Here is a 19,484-nt window from a genome sequence, read left to right as displayed (position 1 = left end):
TGAAGAGAATAGGCAGCAAGTGTAACCCTTCTATTAATTACAATAACAATTACATGAAAAAAAGAATACACAGAAGGATCATGGTCCAGTCACCCTATCTCAAAAATAATTAGCGCAAAGGAATGTTGAGAGCCACGATTTTAAGTGGTTGAGTAACTACCTACGTAGCAAGCACTATGTCCTGAGTTCAACTTTTAGTATCATCCCCGAAAGATGTTTTTTAAAGGAAGAAAAGGCAAAGGGAAGATAGGAAAAAATGGAGGGGGGGAAGAGGGAAGGGAAGGAGGAGGGACAAAAAAAAAAAGTCTTGGGATGAGGTAGCCTAGGCCAGCATTGCAAATTAACTTTTCAACGCTTAACTCAACAGGTGTTAAGGAGCCAACAAATTGCTTTAAGCAAACTTAAGTAGATTATTGGGCTCTGACTACCCAGGCCTTTTTGAAGATTATTAGACAGTGACCTGAGCTGTGACCTATTCCATACATATTATTAATTCCATTTATTTCCTTTTAATTGGGTATCTCAAAAGTGCTAAAGACTAGGGGAAGGGAAAAAAGGTGACAAAATTAAACACCCTCAGGATGATTAGAATATTTTAAGATGGTAAGAGTTTTTTTTAATGTAATTTAAGAAATTGCTGATAGCAATAAGATAAACTTATCAGACAATTTAATTCTTGATAAAATTTAAAACAAAAATCTGTTGGGTATATATTTCCAGGAAGACAGCCATAGAAGAAAAAGCATGGATACTCATCTAAAGCTACTCAAATTTACCTTATGTACTGTAAGTCTGGTCACCCAGAACCTGAATTGACATGGAGCAGCCTACATTACTATCATGGAAAACACTGCTGTATACATGAATATTGCTTATCCTAAATGAGATCTATCACATAATCTTTATCACAAATACTCACAGGTGTGGGTTTCATTTTTCTCACAACTCACCACTAAAGAAACACCACCTTCCAACATATCTCAAAAAATATATCTATTTCTTGGGGTCAGGTGTTTGGCCTAGTGGTAGAGTGCTTGTCTACCATGCACAAAGACCTGGGTTCAATTCCTTGCTATCACATACAGGAAAAAAGCCAGAAGTGGTGCTGTGGCTCAAGTGGTAGAGCGTTAGCCTTGAGAAAGCCCAAGGACAGTGCTCAGGCCCTGAGTTCAAGCCCAGGACTGGCAAAAAAAATATTTCTTGACCACACTTTTTCAAAATGTTGTATAATAAATCATATATAATATATATAGTCAACATAGTGGTAATAAACCTATTTTAGGAAGGTAGAAGGAATAGGATGTAACATCCCCTTGTAGGTACCTGGAAAACTGGAGGAATTGCTAAGAATGGCCATTGCTCAGTGATGTAAGAGAGAAAAATTGGCCTTTTGGGTATTTTTTGCAGCATAGCCTTCCTTTGTCTTTCCAGAAGAATTTACAAGTAGAAATGGTCTGCTAAGGCTTTGCATCTAGCACCAGGGGTAGCTACATCGAAGTGCAGAACATAGCAGAGTTGGTTGATGAATACTGTGTCAAGTACGTGACAGAATATCTTGCAGGAAGGTGGAGATGGAATCTTTCTTCAACTCCCTGTGTTTATTTTTATTACCTTTAAGTAGTTGTACAAATAGGTTTCAATTCAGCATCTTGATCCATGTCAGCCCTTCAACTGTTATCCCCACCTCTCAGTCCCATGCATCTCCTCCAGTTACCTGGTTCCTCTCTCCATTCATCTGCTCCCTTCCATTTAGCCTCCCCCCAACTCATGAAACAACACACATTCTGGCTTCCTGGTTTTCACATCAAATTAGTTGTCTAATTAGTATTATCATCATTGGGATTCTCCCTTGTATATATTACATGACCACATATATTCACGTTATATGTATAGTATAGATCTACATATGAGAGAAAATATGCACCTTATGTTAGTTTATTATTCACAGAGCCTTGTAGAAAGATCTTCTGGGGTATAAGGAATGCCCCCTTTTAAGGAAGTGACAGAGATTAATTCCAAGAACATGAAGAAGAGATGACATTTATTGAGCATCTACTGTAGGCCAGGAACTAGGCTAAGTGCCTTACAGACAACCATAGAAGCATTAGCCCCCATTTGTAGATGAGGAAACAGAGGATTAAAGGTGGTTAGGTTGACCAACATCAAGAATTCAAACAACAAATAATGCTGGTGGGGATATGAGGAAAAAGGAACCTTATTGCTTGGTTGGTGGGAATATAAACTAGTATAACTGCTCTGGAAGGCAGTTTGGAGGTTCCTTAAAAAAACTAAACATAGAACTTCCCAATGACCCATCCATACTACTCTCGGCATCTATCCACTCAGATCACTACAAGTCAGGATACGGTAAAGAGACTTGCACATCCATGTTCATTGCGGCACTGTTTATCATAGCGAAGTTATGGAAACAGCCCAGATGCCCTACAACAGATGAGTGGTTCAATAAATTGTATATCTATATACAATTGGATTTTACTCATCCATTAGAAAGCATGAGATATGTCATTTGCAGGGAAATGGATGGACCTGGAAGAAATCGGAAGAAATCAATGTTAAGTGAGGTAAGCCAAGTTCAGAGAGACAAACAGCATGTTTTCACTCACATGCGGAAGCTAGATCTGAAAATATAACTGACATGGTACCTATATAGAACTCCAAGCATTCACAAACTAAAGGAGGATACAATTCAGGGGAGGAGGACAAAGGTATAACGTCTGTGAACATTCAACGTATTATTTATTGAAACAAATTCCAGGAAATGGAAACATGGGTTTTTGTTGGTGGTGGTGGTAGTGTTTTTGATTTTTCTTTTTTAATTTGGGGTGGGGGCAAAAGAGTGTAGAAAGGGAGAGAGTTAAAATGAACTAATGCAATCATGGTATGCAGCACACACTATGTGGAAAAGGAACTATGTAACTTGTGGGCAGAGGTAGGAGGGGAAAAATCAAAGGAAGGGTTGACATTGTCCAAACAGAAATATACTCCTTACTTGTAACCCCTTTGTACAATACCTGAACAGTAACAATAAAAATTATATTTAAAAACAAAAAACAGGTGGTGGCTCATGCCTGTAATTCTAGCTTTACTGAGGAGGCTGAGTTTAGATCATGGCTCAAAGCCAGCCAGGCACAAAAGTATGTGGGACTCTTATCTCCAACTAACCACCAGAAAGCCAGAAGTGGCGCTGTAGCTCAACGTGGTAGAGCGCTTGCATCCAGCTGAAGAGCTCAGGGACAGCGCCCGAGGGACAGCAAGAGGCTTTTATGTCACTGGAAGCATATCCTTCAAGTGGACCGTGGGAACCTAGATCCCCCTCACTCTCTTTACTCGGGGTCACAAGGTGAGTGGCTCTGCCTTTCCTGCCATGATGTGCCAAGCACAGGCCCAAAGCAACAGGATCAACTGAGCATACACTGCAATATCTAAAACAGAGGCAAAGTTGTCTCAAGCATGTGTTATAGCAATGGAAAGCTGACTGACACAATAGGGATGAAGCATCACCCAACAGTAATTTTACCCATCACAATAAACTTCTAAACACACTTTTTTTTTTTCCTGAAACCACAGTTCTCCTTTGGCAATACAGCTGAAGGTGGCCTTTCTTCCTGCTGCTTGCCCCTACGTCATGTCCTTTCTCACTAAAGATAATGACTGTGGCAACAGACTAAGTATCTTGTATTAGAGCAACATCAGAAGCGAAACTCAAAAAATGATCACATCTCCAGTGGGTGCTATGTCCTAAAGCTCCTGTGAAATTATATAATTATATATCTTTTAGGATAGCAGACTAAATGTGCACTGCCTCTGTAAAAAGAAAAACCTTAATGAAATGCATTATACATTCCATCATTGGAAATGGAATTGGTGTGTGTGTGTGTGTGTGTGTGTGTGTGTGTGTGTGTGTGTGTGTGTGAAGTCTGGGGAAACAATGTGTCAGCCAAAACAAGTAAGTAGTTAAGCCATGTACCCTCTGGGACCTTAGGTGTGTAGGTAAGGGGAGCAGGTAAGGAAGCCAAAGGATTTTTTTTTGAGCAGTAGGATGATGTCACAATCCCCTCAGCCATCACCTGAGAGAATGCATAAATTATTGCTATCTGCACCCCTGGATCACAACAACTGTTCCTTATTCATCTCTGTATCCCCAACAGAGGGTCTGCCAAATAGTAGGTGTTCAGTAAATTTTTGTCCTATTGAATTTGTTGTTGCAGGAACAAACGTGGCTAGAAATAGACGTTATCAAACAAAAAAGCCAGTGGAACTCCTAGAAAAATGGGCCCCTGTGGTCTAGGGAACAAAACCCCTAAATGGCCATGTGCCAGCAATCTAATGTGTCCACTCAGGCAGGCTTAAGCAGATTAACACCTACCGGCTTGGGTGAGAAATGCTTTTTGCCTGGGGAGGAGAAAAGAACACCCCTCACATTCCTTCTTCTACCCCTGGGACCTCCAGTGAGAATTGTGCTGCTACTGCAGCCTTTTAAAGGAAGCCAATGAAAGAAAATCTGTGCTTAAGTTTTAAGATGGCTCTAATGCTTTTTATTTGCTGGTGAAACAGTAACAACCCTTTCCTATTTGTCTAATTCCCTTATTTTGTCCAATCTCTCAGGCACCACAGCATTCTCATATCCATGTTCATTTAAAGTCTGAGGCTAGTGGTGGACACCCTTCACTTTTTAGGGCAGCTGCTGTTTACCTTATCGCACTGTAATTGTGATATGAGAACAGGGGTTCATTCTCTTCCCATTCCCCAACAATTGTGTGTGTGTGTGTGTGTGTGTGTGTGTGTGTGTGTGTGTGTGTGTTGGTACTGGGGCTTGCATTCAGGACCTGAAAGCTATCTCTCAGCTTTTTTTTTTGCTCAAGGCTGAGCCACAGCTCCATGCACAGCTTTTTTGGTGGTTAATTGAAAATAAAAACCTGTCAGAGCTGGCTTTGGGCTGTGATCCTCATATCTCAGCCTCCTGAGTAGCTAGTATTCCAAGTATCCACCATTCCAACAAATAAGCCAGGGTTTGTTTTGAAAGGCACCTGGAGTGGAATAGCCTGTCAATAATGGTTTGTTGTATAAATTAATGATCATCCAACATAAACCAGAGCTCATGCTAGTTTCCTTTATTTATTTTTTGTGGTGGCCTCAAGCTTGCTAGGAGGTAGGTATTCTACAGCTGAGGTGTACCTCCTGCCCTTTTAGCATTGGTCATAAATGCAAGAGGGACTTAGCTCTGCTCATATACATTCCTGGACTGCAACCCACTTGCTTTAGGTTTCTCATACCTGGGTTGACAGGCAAGCACCACTCCACTCAGCTTCTCTTTCTGAGATGGAATCTTTCAGAGTTGTTGTGATCCTCTCAAGCTCAGCCTCTCATGCTGCTTAAGAAAACAAGTCCACACCACTGCATCCAGTTACGAGCTGAAAAAGGGGTTCTCAACTTTTTCTTTGTCTTTTTGTCCAGACCTGGAGCTTGAACTCAGGGCCCGGTCCTTAGCCTCTCTGTGCTCAAGGCTAGTTCTCTATCACGTGAGCCACAGCGCCACTTCTGGTTTTTTCTGTTTACATAGTACTGAGGAATTGAACCCAGTGAGTCATGCAGGCAAGGCAAGTACACTACCACTAAGCCACATTCCCAGGCCTTTCTCAAATTTTTCAGGCTGAGCTGGCCTTAAACTGTGATTGTCCTGTTCTAAGCTTCCCAAGTAACTAGGATTGAGGACCCCAAAGTTAAAGGACTTGCTTGGGTCCTATGGTAGACGGAAGATTTGAGCTCAATTCTGCCAAGCTTCTAGACTTTTACACAACAACCATGTTTCATACACTTCTGTGCATTTGAATTCTTGGCCATCATATTAAAATGTAGGTTCTGGAGCAGTGGAGCATTTGGCTTTTGTTGTTGTTGTGGGGCTTGACCTCTGGGCACTGTTCCTGAGCTCTTTAGCTCAAGACTAGTGTTCTACCACCTTGAGCCACAGTACCACTTCCAGTTTTCTGATGGCTAATTGGAGGTAAAAGTCTCGTGGACTTTCACGCCTGGCCTGACTTGGAACTATGAGCTGAAGATTTTAGCCTGTTGAGTAGCTTGGATTACAGGTGTAAGCCACCAGCGCCTGGCTTAGTATACACAGCTTTGAAATGGTAATAACACCTTTAGTGCATGGGCCACATGTAGCAGTAAAGGTCTTTAATACATTGTCTGTCATACATCTTCAGTTGTCATTAATTTTTGTGTGCATCGGTATTGGTAATTAAACCATAGCCTTGCACATATTAAGTGCTCCACAACTCAGCTACATTCCCAGCCCAGAAATGGTAAGATTTTGCTAATGATGGTGCTTTCCAAACTTTTCCTTCATAGCTTGAACCAAATAATTTGAACCTTTTCACACTAGGGTTCTATGAGCCATCATAGATGTTTCTGTCAAGTTTCCAGCTCATCTAAGCTTTTCTGAGATGTCATTATAGAGTTGGCTCTACTGTATATAGTAGCCACATGTGGTGACTAAGCCACTTGAACTTAAATGGATTAAAATCAAATCCAGTGGGAAATTCAGTTCTCAAATCGTCAGGAGCTGCATGTAGCTAGAGGCTTGTTTTGAACAGCTAGCATTTTGAGAAAAATAAGAACAACAGGAAAAGACTCATTTCCATCCTTGTAGCAAGCTCTGTTGGGACAAATGTTGCTTGATTTCTATGATACTGGGCATTTCCTACAACCTTCAAGGTGGAGTCAGGGAAAGATTATACCTACTTACTGCTGTATCTCCATGTGTTCCACTATCTGTCTATTCCGATCCTCAGGGAGGGGGATTCATGGTGCCACCTCTACCTGTCTCTATAACTTCCTCACCTGCTCCTTAGCCTTGTACACAGGCCAGTCCTCATGCTCAGCTCTCTTCTGCTTCAGGCCTCGCAATGTACTCCCCCCCCCCCCCAGATTCCATGTGGCTGGCTGTTTAGGATTCCTCAGTCTTGGGTAAACCCCCTTAGAGAAAGGTGCTGTGTAGTGCTGATCCCTCCTGGCCACATCCCCTCCAGCATCTGTTGTTATTAGTTTTCTTGATCCTGGCCATTCTAACTGGAGTGAGGTGGAATCTTAGAGTTGTTTTGATTTGCATTTCTTTTATGTCGAGCATTTCTTCATGTGTCTATAGGCCATTTTTATTTCTTCTTCAGAGAAGACTCTCTTTAAGTCTTTGGCCCATCTTTTATTTTATTTCAAAGTATTTAATATTTTTAATTTCCTTTAAAGTAACTTCTGAAATTTGAAACAAACATTCTAATCAAAAACGTGTTTCTTTTGTTTGATCACTATTTCATGCAAGTAGTAATAATTAAAAAACAAAAGGGAAAGAAAGAAAAACAAGAAAGGTTATATTACTAGGTGAGACATAAAGCTTCATATGCCTAAATGACTTTAAAATTGGCCCATCTTTTAATGGGGTGGTTGTTTCTTTGGAGATTAGTTAGTTTTGGAGTGATTCAATTTTTTGAGCTGTTGATATATTTTAGATATGAGGCCTTTGTCCGTTGTATGGTGGGAGTGTAAACTCATTCAACCACTATGGAAAGCAGTATGGCAGTCCCTCAAAAGACTAAACATAGAGTTCCCCTATGACCCAGCAATTCCACTACTTGGCATTTACCCAATTGTCCAGAAACAAGGACATACTAAATCCACTAGCACAGTGATGTTCATTGCAGCACTATTTACCATAGCAAAGATATGGAACCAACCCAGATGTCTCTCAGTTGATGAGTGGATCAAGATGTGCTATTTATACACAATGGAATTCTATGCTGCTGTCAGAAAGAACAACATCGCCCCATTTGTAAGGAAATGGAAAGACTTAGAAAAAATCATATTAAGTGAAGTAGACCAGACCTAAAGGAACATAGGCCCAATAGTCTCCCTCACTTGTCATAATCAGTAGAAACCTTGTGCTCTCCTAGCAGAGATTTACAATAGAACAAAATCTAGAGACATTAGGCCAAATAGTATGACACTAAATGTAAGGACCTCCAGGATAAGGAAACAAAAGCCATATAATGAATGACTGTTGTTCTTAATGTACTATGTTATCTCTCATCTCTTTTGCCATCCCTTGGTTATCTCATATTGTTACAATATTTCACCTTGTTATCTGATATATTTTATATGTGCTTAATTGGTTATTTGAAATTGGATAGGGAAGGGGGGAAATCAAGATAAGCGGGAGGAGGGTGGGAGGGAAATGGGGACCATGTCATGAGAAAGGGTATCAATGTTTGTGAAGTTATGCACCTTCTATCTGGTGAATATAATGTAACCCTTCTATTAATCACAATAAAAAAAAAAGAAAGGTGCTGTGTGACCACCAACCAAAACAGGCCCCTTTTTATATTTTTCATAACACACCATTATGTTCACTTAAGAATATTTAGAATTACGTATTTACATGATAGTTTGCTTACTTCTTCATTGATTCTCTGTGTGTGCACATGTATGTGCTGGTTCTAGGACTTGAATTTAGGGCCTGGGTGTTGTCCTTAGCTTTTTCACCCAAAGGCTAGCACTCTTCCACTTGAGCCACAGCTTTACTTCTGACCTTTTGGTGGTTAACTGGAAACCAGAGTCTCGTGAACTTTCTTTCCCAGATTGGGACCCACTGGGATCCTCAGAGCTGAGCCTCCTAAGTAACTAAGATTACAGGTGTGAGCCACTGGATTCTGGCTTCTGGCTGAATTGACTCTTGCCCACTGGAATCTAAATACCACAAAGGCAGCAACTATTTCTAGTTGTTGTCACTTCTGTGTTCCCAGGCCGGGGCACAGATTAGACAAAGAATTTGCAATTACTTAATGAATGAATAAATGAACAAATGAAGGGCATTTCCAAGGTCTCAACATCAAGACTCGATGTAAGGGAGTCAAAGGGTTCATTACACCATATGTTTCTAGTCCCTGATTATTTCTTCTAATTCTGTTCTTTTAAAGAAGAGGAAGGAGCTGGGATGGAAAGAGGAAAAATTCACTGTAAATGAGTCACGAAGATCTGCCATGGCCCACTCAGTTTAGCCGTCCTCGGAATAACTGGGCTTTTGTTATTTGAAAAGACTAGGGGTCAGTTATCTTTGTTACATCCTCAACTGCTGTAGAGGAACTGCAGCTGGGAAGGCCAGATGTTCTACAGTTAGGGCCATTTATGGGGAATTTGCCTCTGTTTCATAGGCACACTAACATCCCAATCCTTTAATTTGCTGGTTTTGTGTTGCAGGGAATCCACAGTAGGGAAGTTGAAGCCACGAGTTTAATAGTTAACTTTTATTGTCATTGCTGAAGGAGGGAATGTTTAAAATGACATCATAAACTAGAGTTTTAGAGCCTTTCTGTGGCCCAGCCCAGAGAGAGGCAGAACTCAACGTTTTGCTTTACATGACATTAAAGAATTGCAAGCCCTAAGTCATGCTCAGTAGATTGATTAGTTTGGCACCATTTGACAAGTTCCTTGAGAAGGAAAAAGAGCCTATTTTCCCTACAGTTAAGATTGCTGAACTTTGCCTGGCTGAGAGGGTAGTGACAAGCAGAAAGAGAGAAAGAAAAAAAGAAAGGAAGGAAGGAAGAAACTAAGGAAGGAAAGAAGGAAAGAAGGAAGGAAAAAGAAAGAAAGAAAGCTGGTACGGTGACTCACGCCTGCAACCCTAGCTACTCAGGAGGCTGAGATCTGGGGATTAAGGTTGGAAAGAACCTGAGACTCTTATCTCCAATTAATCACTAGAAAATGAGAAGTGGGGTTGTGGCTAAGGGGATAGGGTGGTAGCATTGAGCTGAAGAACTCAGGAACAACACCCAGGCCCAGGGGTAGGGTGTTAGTCTTGAGCTGAAGAGCTCAGGGACAGTGCCCAGGCCCAGAGTTCAAGCCTCATGACTGCTCCCCACTCCCCCCCTCCAGAAAAGAAAAGATCGGTGGATTTTACATTGTAGAAATTTGTTAAACTAAATCCTTTAACTCGTCTCCTTTTCTTTTTTTTCTTTGTGTGTGTGTGTGTGTGTGTGAACACTGGGACTCAAACTCAGGGCCTGAACACTCTCCCCTAACGCTTTTTGCCCAAGATTTGCACATGAGCCACAGTTCCACTTCAGCTCTTGGCTGACATAAAAGTCTCATAGACTTTCTTTCCTGGTTTGGCTTTCAACTGCAGACCTTAAATCACAGCCTCTGGAGTAGCTGGGATTGCAGGTGTGAGCCACTGCTCCTGAACTCAGACTTCCTAAACTCATCTCTTACCATGGCATTTCCATAGATGGTACTAAACCCAATCATCACTCATCATATTTAGGATTCCGTTTTAGGTACCTGACACTTCCGTCCCTTCCCTTTCCTTCCCAGTTCCTTTTCCCTTGTTCTTCCCTCCCCCTTCTCTCCTTTTCCCCCCTTCCCTTTAAAAACAATGAACAAGTACACTGTTAAGAAAACCCGCTGAGACACACAGACATAGCCATGAAGAAGCAGAGTGACTGTTTTCCTAATGAGTCACAATTCATTATCATCACTACTTTGTATTCCCTAGTCCTTGTATCTAAGGATGTCAGAAGATTATGTACAACTGGCTGTTTTGCTTTGTGCCCACAAAGAGGACATGATATGTTTCTCCTTTTCATCACTGAAAAATAAGGAAGTGGCTATACAAAGAGAGACATTGATTTGTTGAAGAGTCACAAATACCTGATTGGCCTTAGCAACCAGTCAAACCTGGTAATACATCATTTGATCAGTGATACTCAAGAGTATGCTCGATACCCACCAAAGTAAACTAGGTCCTATAAAATTGCACCTAAAGTCTTAAAAAGCATTTTTAGCAACACTTTTTTTCTCCTCCCCTTTTCTATATTTCTTGCTTCCTGGTTTGGATCCTTCAGGCAAAAAAAAAATTATTTTTATTGTAACATACTTTAGAAACTTTTTGGAAAGTAAGTGGGATATAAGTCAAACAATCATTTAAAAGTAGAAATAAAAATTAATTGGGTATGAAAGCCATATGCTGAGTTAACTTTTTTTTTGAGGAAATGAAGTATGGAAATGCATTTTGTAAGATTTACATAATCATTTTCCAATCTACAGTATTATCTCAAGAAAGTATGGACAAATCCCCCAATTTAAGAAGCCAGTACTACAATAAGTTTTCTAATTTTTGGTATAGATTATAAATAAAGAATTTGTTCTTTATTCCATGTCTGTAAAACTGTTTGTATTTCTGGGAAGACTATGACCCACAGCATGCCAAGATTCAGGTTCATTTAGCCATGGACTATTTCACAAGTGGTACTCGAGAAAATTATTATATATATATATATTTTTTATGTAGGATGACATTTTTAATACTCCCTGGAGATAGTCTGAGAACAAAGCTGGAATGTGCCAAAATCTTCAAAGCTTACAATCATCTGACGAGAACCTGTTTCACATTTGTATTTCTAAGAAGCTACTTTTATGACTTGAACACATTGTGCGGAAATCTCGGAACATACATTTATGGTATTCCTGTGGCCATAACTATTACCCCACCTGCCATACCTTAAGGCCTCCAAATTGCTATGAAGAAAGCCAGACAGACTCACCAGGCTGGATGGGAATTATGAGGACAATCGAATGCACATTTCATCCTAGTTCCAGAGAATCCCCTCATCTGATATGGTCCCACACTGTGAGAAGTGTTTGACTCACATTGCTTCAAGCTTCATGATGTCTAACTGTTGCATAATGTCCCTGTTTATTTCAGAAGTAAGACCACGTGTGTCCCTAGTGATGCTTGCGATTCTTCAAGTAAATGTCTCTGGGCTATTCCCACTCTTCTGGATCTTTCCTAAGGAAGGTAAGAGATCCAGGACAATTGCAAGATCAGACCCCCCGATTGGCTGTAAATAGTGATTAAATTCTTTTCCCTTTTTGTTTTCAGTGAATAAACTTGGTCTGTTGGTCAAAATTCCTTTTAAGCCTGCTAAGCAATACCAGCAATCAAAGAGCTTCACGAACATAACTTTGTGGGCAGTTTGGAAGTGGACAAGTGGAGGTGAGCTGGAGCCTGAGAGTTTTTGAGTGGTAAGGAGAGCCTGAACAGGGGACATGGGTGATAGGGGGAGGAATGGACCGGTTTAGATCCAGACAGCTAGAACTTAGGAGGTGTGATGGAGAAGTCCCTGACATATTTCCCTTTGGTAGCTGGGTTCCCTCTGTTCTGTATTTCCCAGCCTCTCTTGCAGCTATGAGAGACCACATGACTAAGTCCTTGTCGATGAAATGTAAGTGGAAGTGATATGTATGCATCTTTGACTCTGTAGGTCTCCGTCAGAGCAGCCCCAAAGAAGCATCGGTCTCACAGCCAAGGGCAAAGTAGTTTGGCTCATGACCAACTCTATTCACAATCCTTGCCCCGATCAGGGTTGCCACATGGCTTCTGTCTGTGCCACATCCTCCGAGTGGAACTGCCTGATGTTTGGTTCATGATGAGTTCCCTTTTTAATTTTAAGAATGCCTATGTTATAACTTCACATCATTTTGATCATTTCAGTCATAGAGATTTTATCATGTACCTAATCTGCCAACTTGAAAAGAGCAGCAGATGGAAGATGTAACAGTGAATAAATCAGTATCAGCAAGTCATCTACAAATCTAAGATCATGCTAAGTTTTGGCATTTTTTTCCCCCAGAAAGCTCTTGCTTTCCATACCTACTCCCCACCCACAGCTTTTGAGGCCCTTGATTACCTGTAGTGCTGAGGCCGGAGTACTCGGGGGAGGGGTTGCTGGCAGGGGATGAGGGAGGTGGTACCTCCACGGATGTAGCAGATTTTGCTGGAGAAAATGATGGCACTGGGGATGGGGTTGGGGGAGCAGCCTCTGTCAAGATGATCTCTTCCTGGACTTCCGCTGTGAACGGAAAAGAAAATGGTGGGTTCTTAGGGCCACATGTCAAGGAAAGTTGTCTTTAAAGAACTTTGAAAATACTTTGGCATCTGTGTCTTGTCATTCCCTCCTTGCTTAAAGTCCTTTTCCTATTCCCGACACGGATGGCACTGGGTCTGTCCCCATAGACACACGTGCCCACTTCAAGAGGAAAAGGACATCCTGGGCTTCACGCTACCATAATGAAACTCTTTGGTACACAGCCTTAAGGAAGCACAGTGCAGATGTAGGGATGCAGACTGGCACAGAGTGCTGCTCCCTTCGAGACACGGCTTACCAGTGCTTCCTTCTCCCTTCATGGCTCGCATGAGTTCATTGGCTCGCTCTTGACAGTGCAGAGATTCTAGTAGGTAGAGCACGTAGTCATCAAACATCAAGTGAATTAGGTGAAAGGATCCTGGTGAGAAAAGAAACGCGTGACAGTCCCTGTGTCCCTCTCCACCTAGTCAACAGCACATGCAACTGTGTTCTCTAGCCATGCTTCAAGCATCTCACTTCTTTGCTCCATTATGAATGATATCCATATGGTCAGTGGGGTTTCTTCTCTGTATTCTTATTCAATTCCATGAATCCATTGCTCTACCTACACCACCCTAATGGAGACATTGTTTTTTCCAATGCAGCTGAGCTCTATATACCCAAGAGCTTCCTCCTGATCTCAGCACCACTCACTTTATTGATGTGTTGTCAACTCACTTCCCTTTCTTCTATAAACATAGCTCATATAATATCCCACTGGCCTTCAAGTATAGCTGTGGAATGTCTTGTGACCCTCCGTCATCCTTTTAAATGTCAATAAAATAATACTTATTGAGCCTTTGCTCTCTGCTCTTGTTCTATAAGCAATTGTTGGTTCATTATTGCTTTTTAATCTTCATTCATTGGCATCTACCGATATGCCTGACATAATTCTAGGAGTAAAATTGAAGCTTTACATTTGCAACAACTGTTTCTGAGACTTTGTTTAGCACATGGTCCATAGAAAACATATTGAATTGGAAACATTTTGTATTTTTGTGTACTACTTTCATTTTCAGCGGAGGGTAATTTCATAAAAGGGGATATGAATGATCATTTTTATTTTTTCAAATTTTATTGTAAAGGTGATGAACAGAAGGATGACACATAAGTAAGGTAACAAGTATATTTCTCATTTTCTCATTTTAAAGATTTTCCTACATGTTAGTTTCTGTGCCCTCAAAGTCTTATATCCCAGACAGTCCATTTAAAGGGAGGACATTTCTATTCCTTATTCTTCTGGTGACCCTCCCTCATCCTTTTAAATGTCAAAAATAAAATACTTATTATGCCTTTGCTCTCTGCTATCACTCTGGTAGGCACAATAGGTTATTATTGTTTTTAATCCTCATCATAACTTGTGTGATAACAATGATTGTCTTGGACAAAGGAGGAAATTGGGGCTTAGAGAGGCCGTGTCACTGGTCAAAGTCACTAAGTTGTTTAGTAGCAGGACCAGGCTTTGAACTGAAGACTGTTCCTGACATTCCTTTTCAGCCATAATGCAATCAAATGATCCCCACAATGAGAGAAATGAAGCCTACATGAATAGAAACATGAAGCAAACATGAACAGAAAATAAAACAACTATGAAATATTGAATAAGAACAGAAAACCCTAGAAGATGAAACGAATAGCTTTAGGCTAATTGGTACAGGCAGATACCTTGGAAATAGTCTACATCCCCAACCTATCCCTTAAGATTGCAATCAGCCTTGAATAGGTGCTTATAGAGCTATTGCCAGCTGTTTGCCCTTGTGCTATATATTCTGAGTATGAAGGATGCATGAAGCTCAGTCACTGACTTCACAGCAGCTACAGTGTCCTTAACTGAAATCCATCAATAAGGTTATTGGGCAATAAGTAGCTCTGTGCCAGCATGTCATGGTCACAGGGGCAGTGCCAAGTAGAAGAAAGGAAAATAAAAGGGAGATAAAGATTAGTGAGAGAGAAGGACAGAGAAAAGAGGGAAGGAGAAGGGGAAGAGAGAAAGAGAGAGAGAGAGAAGCTAACATTCTCTGCTTTATTTCAGTCTTTTGCATTGTTACCATCTACCAAATCATGCATTTAACATTAAAAAAATTTTTATTTCTTGCCTTTCTCCTCCAGACTGTAAGCTCTATATGCAGGGATTTTTATCTGTCTTGTCCACTGTTCTGTACCAAGCAGTGCCAGGTACCTACTGAACATTTGTCAGATGTATGAGTCAAATGAGCAAGTATTGACTAAGTCTACCACATATACTGGGTGAAATTCTTTGACTTTTCCAACAATACTCTGAAGAAAGGATTATCATTTTCACTTAATAAAATGGGGTAAGTGAAGGCTAGGGAGTGATCATTAGAGTCCGTGAAGCAAAAAGAGATCAGGGTAAGGACTAAAGAGATTTTTCTTGTTGTGATATATGGTAATGTAATTGACTAGGTTTTACAGAATGTAAAAATGTTTTTCTTCCCATGAAACATTTCAAACGTTTATAGAGAAGCAGAGAATTTTAAAATCAACAGCTCTATACTTGCCATCTAGTTTCATTATATCTTAACATGTCACTTCATTTTAATCAGTTATTTTAACTGAAAACTTCCCTGTGCCATCTTCCTTAATCCCTGAAGTCTGCCCTGAGCAATCACTGTCCTGAATTTGTAATTGATTGGTCACCTGCATTTATATCCTTGCTACAGTTATTTATAGAGCCACAAATAACATATGGCATTGTTTTCTAACTTGATGGAAATGGAATAATAGTTTACACAGCATTCTGCAACTTGCTTTTGACATCTTTGTGTGTTTTAGATCCACCCACATGGACTCATAGAGCTCTAATTTTAATAGACACTTGTTGAAGAGATCCTGTTTACAAAATGTAGGTTGTGTACACACTGCATCATTGCAAAGTGGTTACAGTGAATATTAAAAAAAATCTGTTCCCTAGTTATCTAGGAGTAAAAATAGATTTGCTGGGTCCAAGGGAACAAAGATAGTGCCAAACTGCTTACCAAAGTGGCTCATACTTTTACCAGTATTGTATACCTGTAAATGCTTGGTAGTTGTAAGGGTATAGACTATTGCCATTCTAATTTATCCTAACCACTCATCTTTTCATATAATTGTCCATTCAGAATTCCTCTTTCGTGAACTGTTTATTCCTCATTTTTCTCTTGTCGTTGTCTCCCCTCCCCCCAACTCTCCCTTTGGTGATACTGGGATTCAAACTCAGGTCTGTGTGCTTCCTCTGTGCTCTATCAATGGTGGCATACTCCCAGACAGTAGAGTCGTTGTCTTTTAAATACTTCAGTAATTGATGGTATTTAGTTTATTATGGATTCAGTATTTTAACCTTTCGATATTCATATGTATTGTAAAATCCATTCTCTTTATTGGTGGCTTTTATACTTTAGCTTTATTTACAATAGACTTACTAGACAGAAATTTAAAATATGAATCTTGTCATCCCTAAAATGGTTGCAGTTCCATGAATTGGTTCAAGGAGAAAACCTCAGTTGCAAATGACAAATTGAGCAATAGCAACATGAGCACATTATTAGGAAATCTAGAATAACAAGGAAGTGAGCTAGCAGGGTAATGGTGATTAACCTTGTCTGTCACTGCACTGATAATGCAAATAAACTGATTGCCAGGTAAGCAAGTCATATTGTTCTTTGTTATATCTGTAATGTGTTTACTAGTTTACTTTGGCTTTTCCATGTATATTTGAAGAGATTACAAAAATCAAAGAGAAAAATAGCTCCTAAAATTTAGGCTGACATTCCACTGAATGTATAAATTAGCTTGAAGAGAATTAACATATTCTGACATTAAGTTTTTCCAAATATGAACATGATGTATTCCCAAAGCCTTTAAATTTTTGCCCTGAAGATCTTAAAATAAGTTTTGATAGAATTATTTATTGATATTTTTTAGTCTCAGTTGCTATTGTGAATCTAATTTATAAATTATCTTTCCTTTGCTAAGATCTCTAGTACTTGTTTATTTATTAGATAGTATTAGAAGGCCTGGCCCTCTACTGTTCTTGCCAATAGTGAAATTGAGAGACTAGCTACATAAAGAAGAATGAAGCAAGAATGACTGCTTTCATTCTTCATTATTATTCTCTTAAATACTATTTTTCACAATTTCTTGTTTATTTTCAAAAACTAGGATTTCTTATAAGTCTAAGGAAACAAACCTGTAAAATATTTTGTATCTAGTGTTTCTTGAGAGAAGAGATATTTTTCATTTACTGTGATTATTAATTTTTTACTACCATTATATTTTTATATTTACCGTTTATTTTTTCCTTCCATTGTCTTTTCAGTTTTTGTCATCTCTTAACTTTTCATGTTCTTCTAGTTTTTCTCTGTAAAGTATGATTCTATTCTTTTAGTAATGATCACTTAGCTTATCAAATAATAAAACTATAAAAGTTTCCAACAAAGTCTAAAGTTATTGAGTATTACATAAAACACTTTGACATACTTTAATTTTTCCTTGAACATTCTCTTTCAATTATTGTGTTGAATTTTTCCTATAAATTAGTTTTACTTTCTTAAAAACACACATAAAGACCCATTTAAAAATTATAATCAGATATCAATTAAGGTTATTTATATGCTTCACATTTTTCTCTCACATGAAAACCAGGCCCCTTACATTCCTTTCACTGAAAATTGGGGAGGGAATATCTGTATAACCCCTTTAAATCTTGTTAGGCCTGTGACTACTGGTTAGACCAACAGAGTATAATAAAGAAGTTGTTTGAGTCTGGTGCCTTTACCCTTCGAACAGTTATATATAGCACCCATATGATGATAATCAGAATCCACCAAGATAATCATTTTCTAGTTGACAGTTTTTGTTCTCAACACTTAAAAGGTATTACTCCATTGTCTTCTGGCATCTGTTATTGCTTGCACCAATGTAGTATTCTTGTCCTGGATGCGTTACAGTTTAAACTTTTAAGCTATATATTTAAAACCAGTCATGTGGATAAAAAAAATTGTCTGCCGTTCATCTGAGAGCAGCCTAACTGTGGTAATTAAGTAAGTGCGGGCTTCATGGTCAGGATTTTGAAACAAAGCTCTGCTAGTTGTCACCATGATCTTGGGGAAGAAAATTCTCCAAGTTCCTTTTTACAGCTCTTTGAAAAGCTACTTATTTTTGCTTACTTTGCAAAGGTAACATGACCATGAGAATCAAACGACAGTATGTGCTTGCTGCATATTTGTTATGGTAATTATTATTAGCCTTCCCTGCCTCATTAGTGCAAGTCTTTCAAGTTGCAACTTCATATCCTCATCTGACATGTGGAGGGCCGAAATGGGACTCATGGTAGATAGCAGAAATGGACAGGTGCCTAATATAATGTCCAAAGTCAATTAGGTCCTTCCTAAGCATTGTCTTGTTATGATTATCATTCAGCCTGAAAAAGGCAGAAGAGGCAGAGCAGTGGATCAGAAAGAACAGCCATGCCCTCTGTATGGCTCCTCTGCTCTCTGAGTCTCTGCTTCTTCTCCTGAATACAGGGGAGGCAGTTCTGGCCTCCTGATGCTTGGTGAGCCCTCAAATGACACTGTAAACAGAAAGGCCCTGAAGTTTAGCTGGTTCTGTGTAATAGAGAACCAGGTCAGGATATGTGAGTATAGAAAACCATTCTAGAAGGCCTCCTAGGCCCTGCCCAAGCGGGTGAGCTTTGATACTAGGCTGGAAAAACAAACCATGTAAAAAATGAACCCCAAGCTAGGCGCCTGTGGCTCACTCCTATAATCCTAGCTACTCAGGAAACTGAGATATGAGGATCACGGTTCAAAACCAGCCCAGGCACCAAAGTCCCGTAAGACTCTTACCTCCAATTAACCACCAGAAAACTAGAAGTGGCACTGTGGCTCAAGGTAGAGGGTGGTAGCCTTGAGCTGAAGAGCTCAGGGATAGCACCCAGGCCCAGAGTTCAGACTCTACAACTGAAAAAAATGAACCCTAAAAGTGATGAGGGGACATACCTCCTCACTTATGCAGGGTTGCTTCCCAAATGGCTTTACATTGAAGTCCTTCCAGGGACAAGTGTTCCCTTCCACATGTTCATACAGTGAAAGAAATGGACATGTGATTTAAAAAAAAATCCTGAATGAAGTTATTCTATAGGTATCCTCTAAGTGGAAATCAAAGCAATCAACTGAACATGTGTTGTGTGCTTTTAAATAGAAACTTCCATTCACTCAGCTCCATCCACACCAAAAGCCCACTCCTTGCTACCTTTGCTGACTAACTGTGCTAGAAAACACTGCTTACCACAAAGACAAAGTCTGGCTACTTTAGTTCAGAGCATAAGCTCTTTCAATGAAAGGGAATTTGAGAGAAACTAGCAAAAAAGGAATTAAGGAGAAGAAAGGAGACAACTACCTTTGAAAGGGGCTGCTCTGGGAAGAGGTGGTCAACTCTCCCCCTGAGCATCTTGTGGTCTTTCACAGGATTGTTGTGACGGTCAGTCTGCCATGCTGGCACACAGGCTTCATA

General features: G+C 39.9%; 1 protein-coding gene and 1 long non-coding RNA gene across 4 annotated transcripts in view; one reads left to right on the top strand and one right to left on the bottom strand.

Annotated features, from left to right (window-relative positions):
* Rfx4 (regulatory factor X4) overlaps nt 1-19,484 on the bottom strand; it is a 129,692-nt gene that overhangs the window by 11,888 nt on the left and 98,320 nt on the right. For all 3 annotated transcript variants that reach the window (XM_090328565.1, XM_090328566.1, XM_090328567.1), the window contains 2 exons: nt 13,234-13,353; nt 12,759-12,920 (listed from right to left, as the gene is read on the bottom strand). In XM_090328565.1, coding sequence (XP_090184691.1) covers nt 12,759-12,920; nt 13,234-13,353 — 282 coding nt within the window. The remainder of the gene's footprint in view (nt 1-12,758; nt 12,921-13,233; nt 13,354-19,484) is intronic.
* Nucleotides 4,128-12,007, top strand: LOC150067463 (uncharacterized). The gene is made up of 3 exons (XR_016539643.1): nt 4,128-4,184; nt 11,774-11,866; nt 11,951-12,007. It is a non-coding gene; the product is annotated as an uncharacterized LOC150067463 (long non-coding RNA).

The sequence above is a fragment of the Megascapheus bottae genome, chromosome 2 (genome assembly GCF_031878675.1).
Source record: "Megascapheus bottae isolate mThoBot1 chromosome 2, mThoBot2.hap1, whole genome shotgun sequence".
NCBI lineage: Eukaryota > Metazoa > Chordata > Mammalia > Rodentia > Geomyidae > Megascapheus > Megascapheus bottae.
Note: the sequence above shows the minus strand (reverse complement) of the source record. Positions and strands in the feature narration are given on the sequence as shown.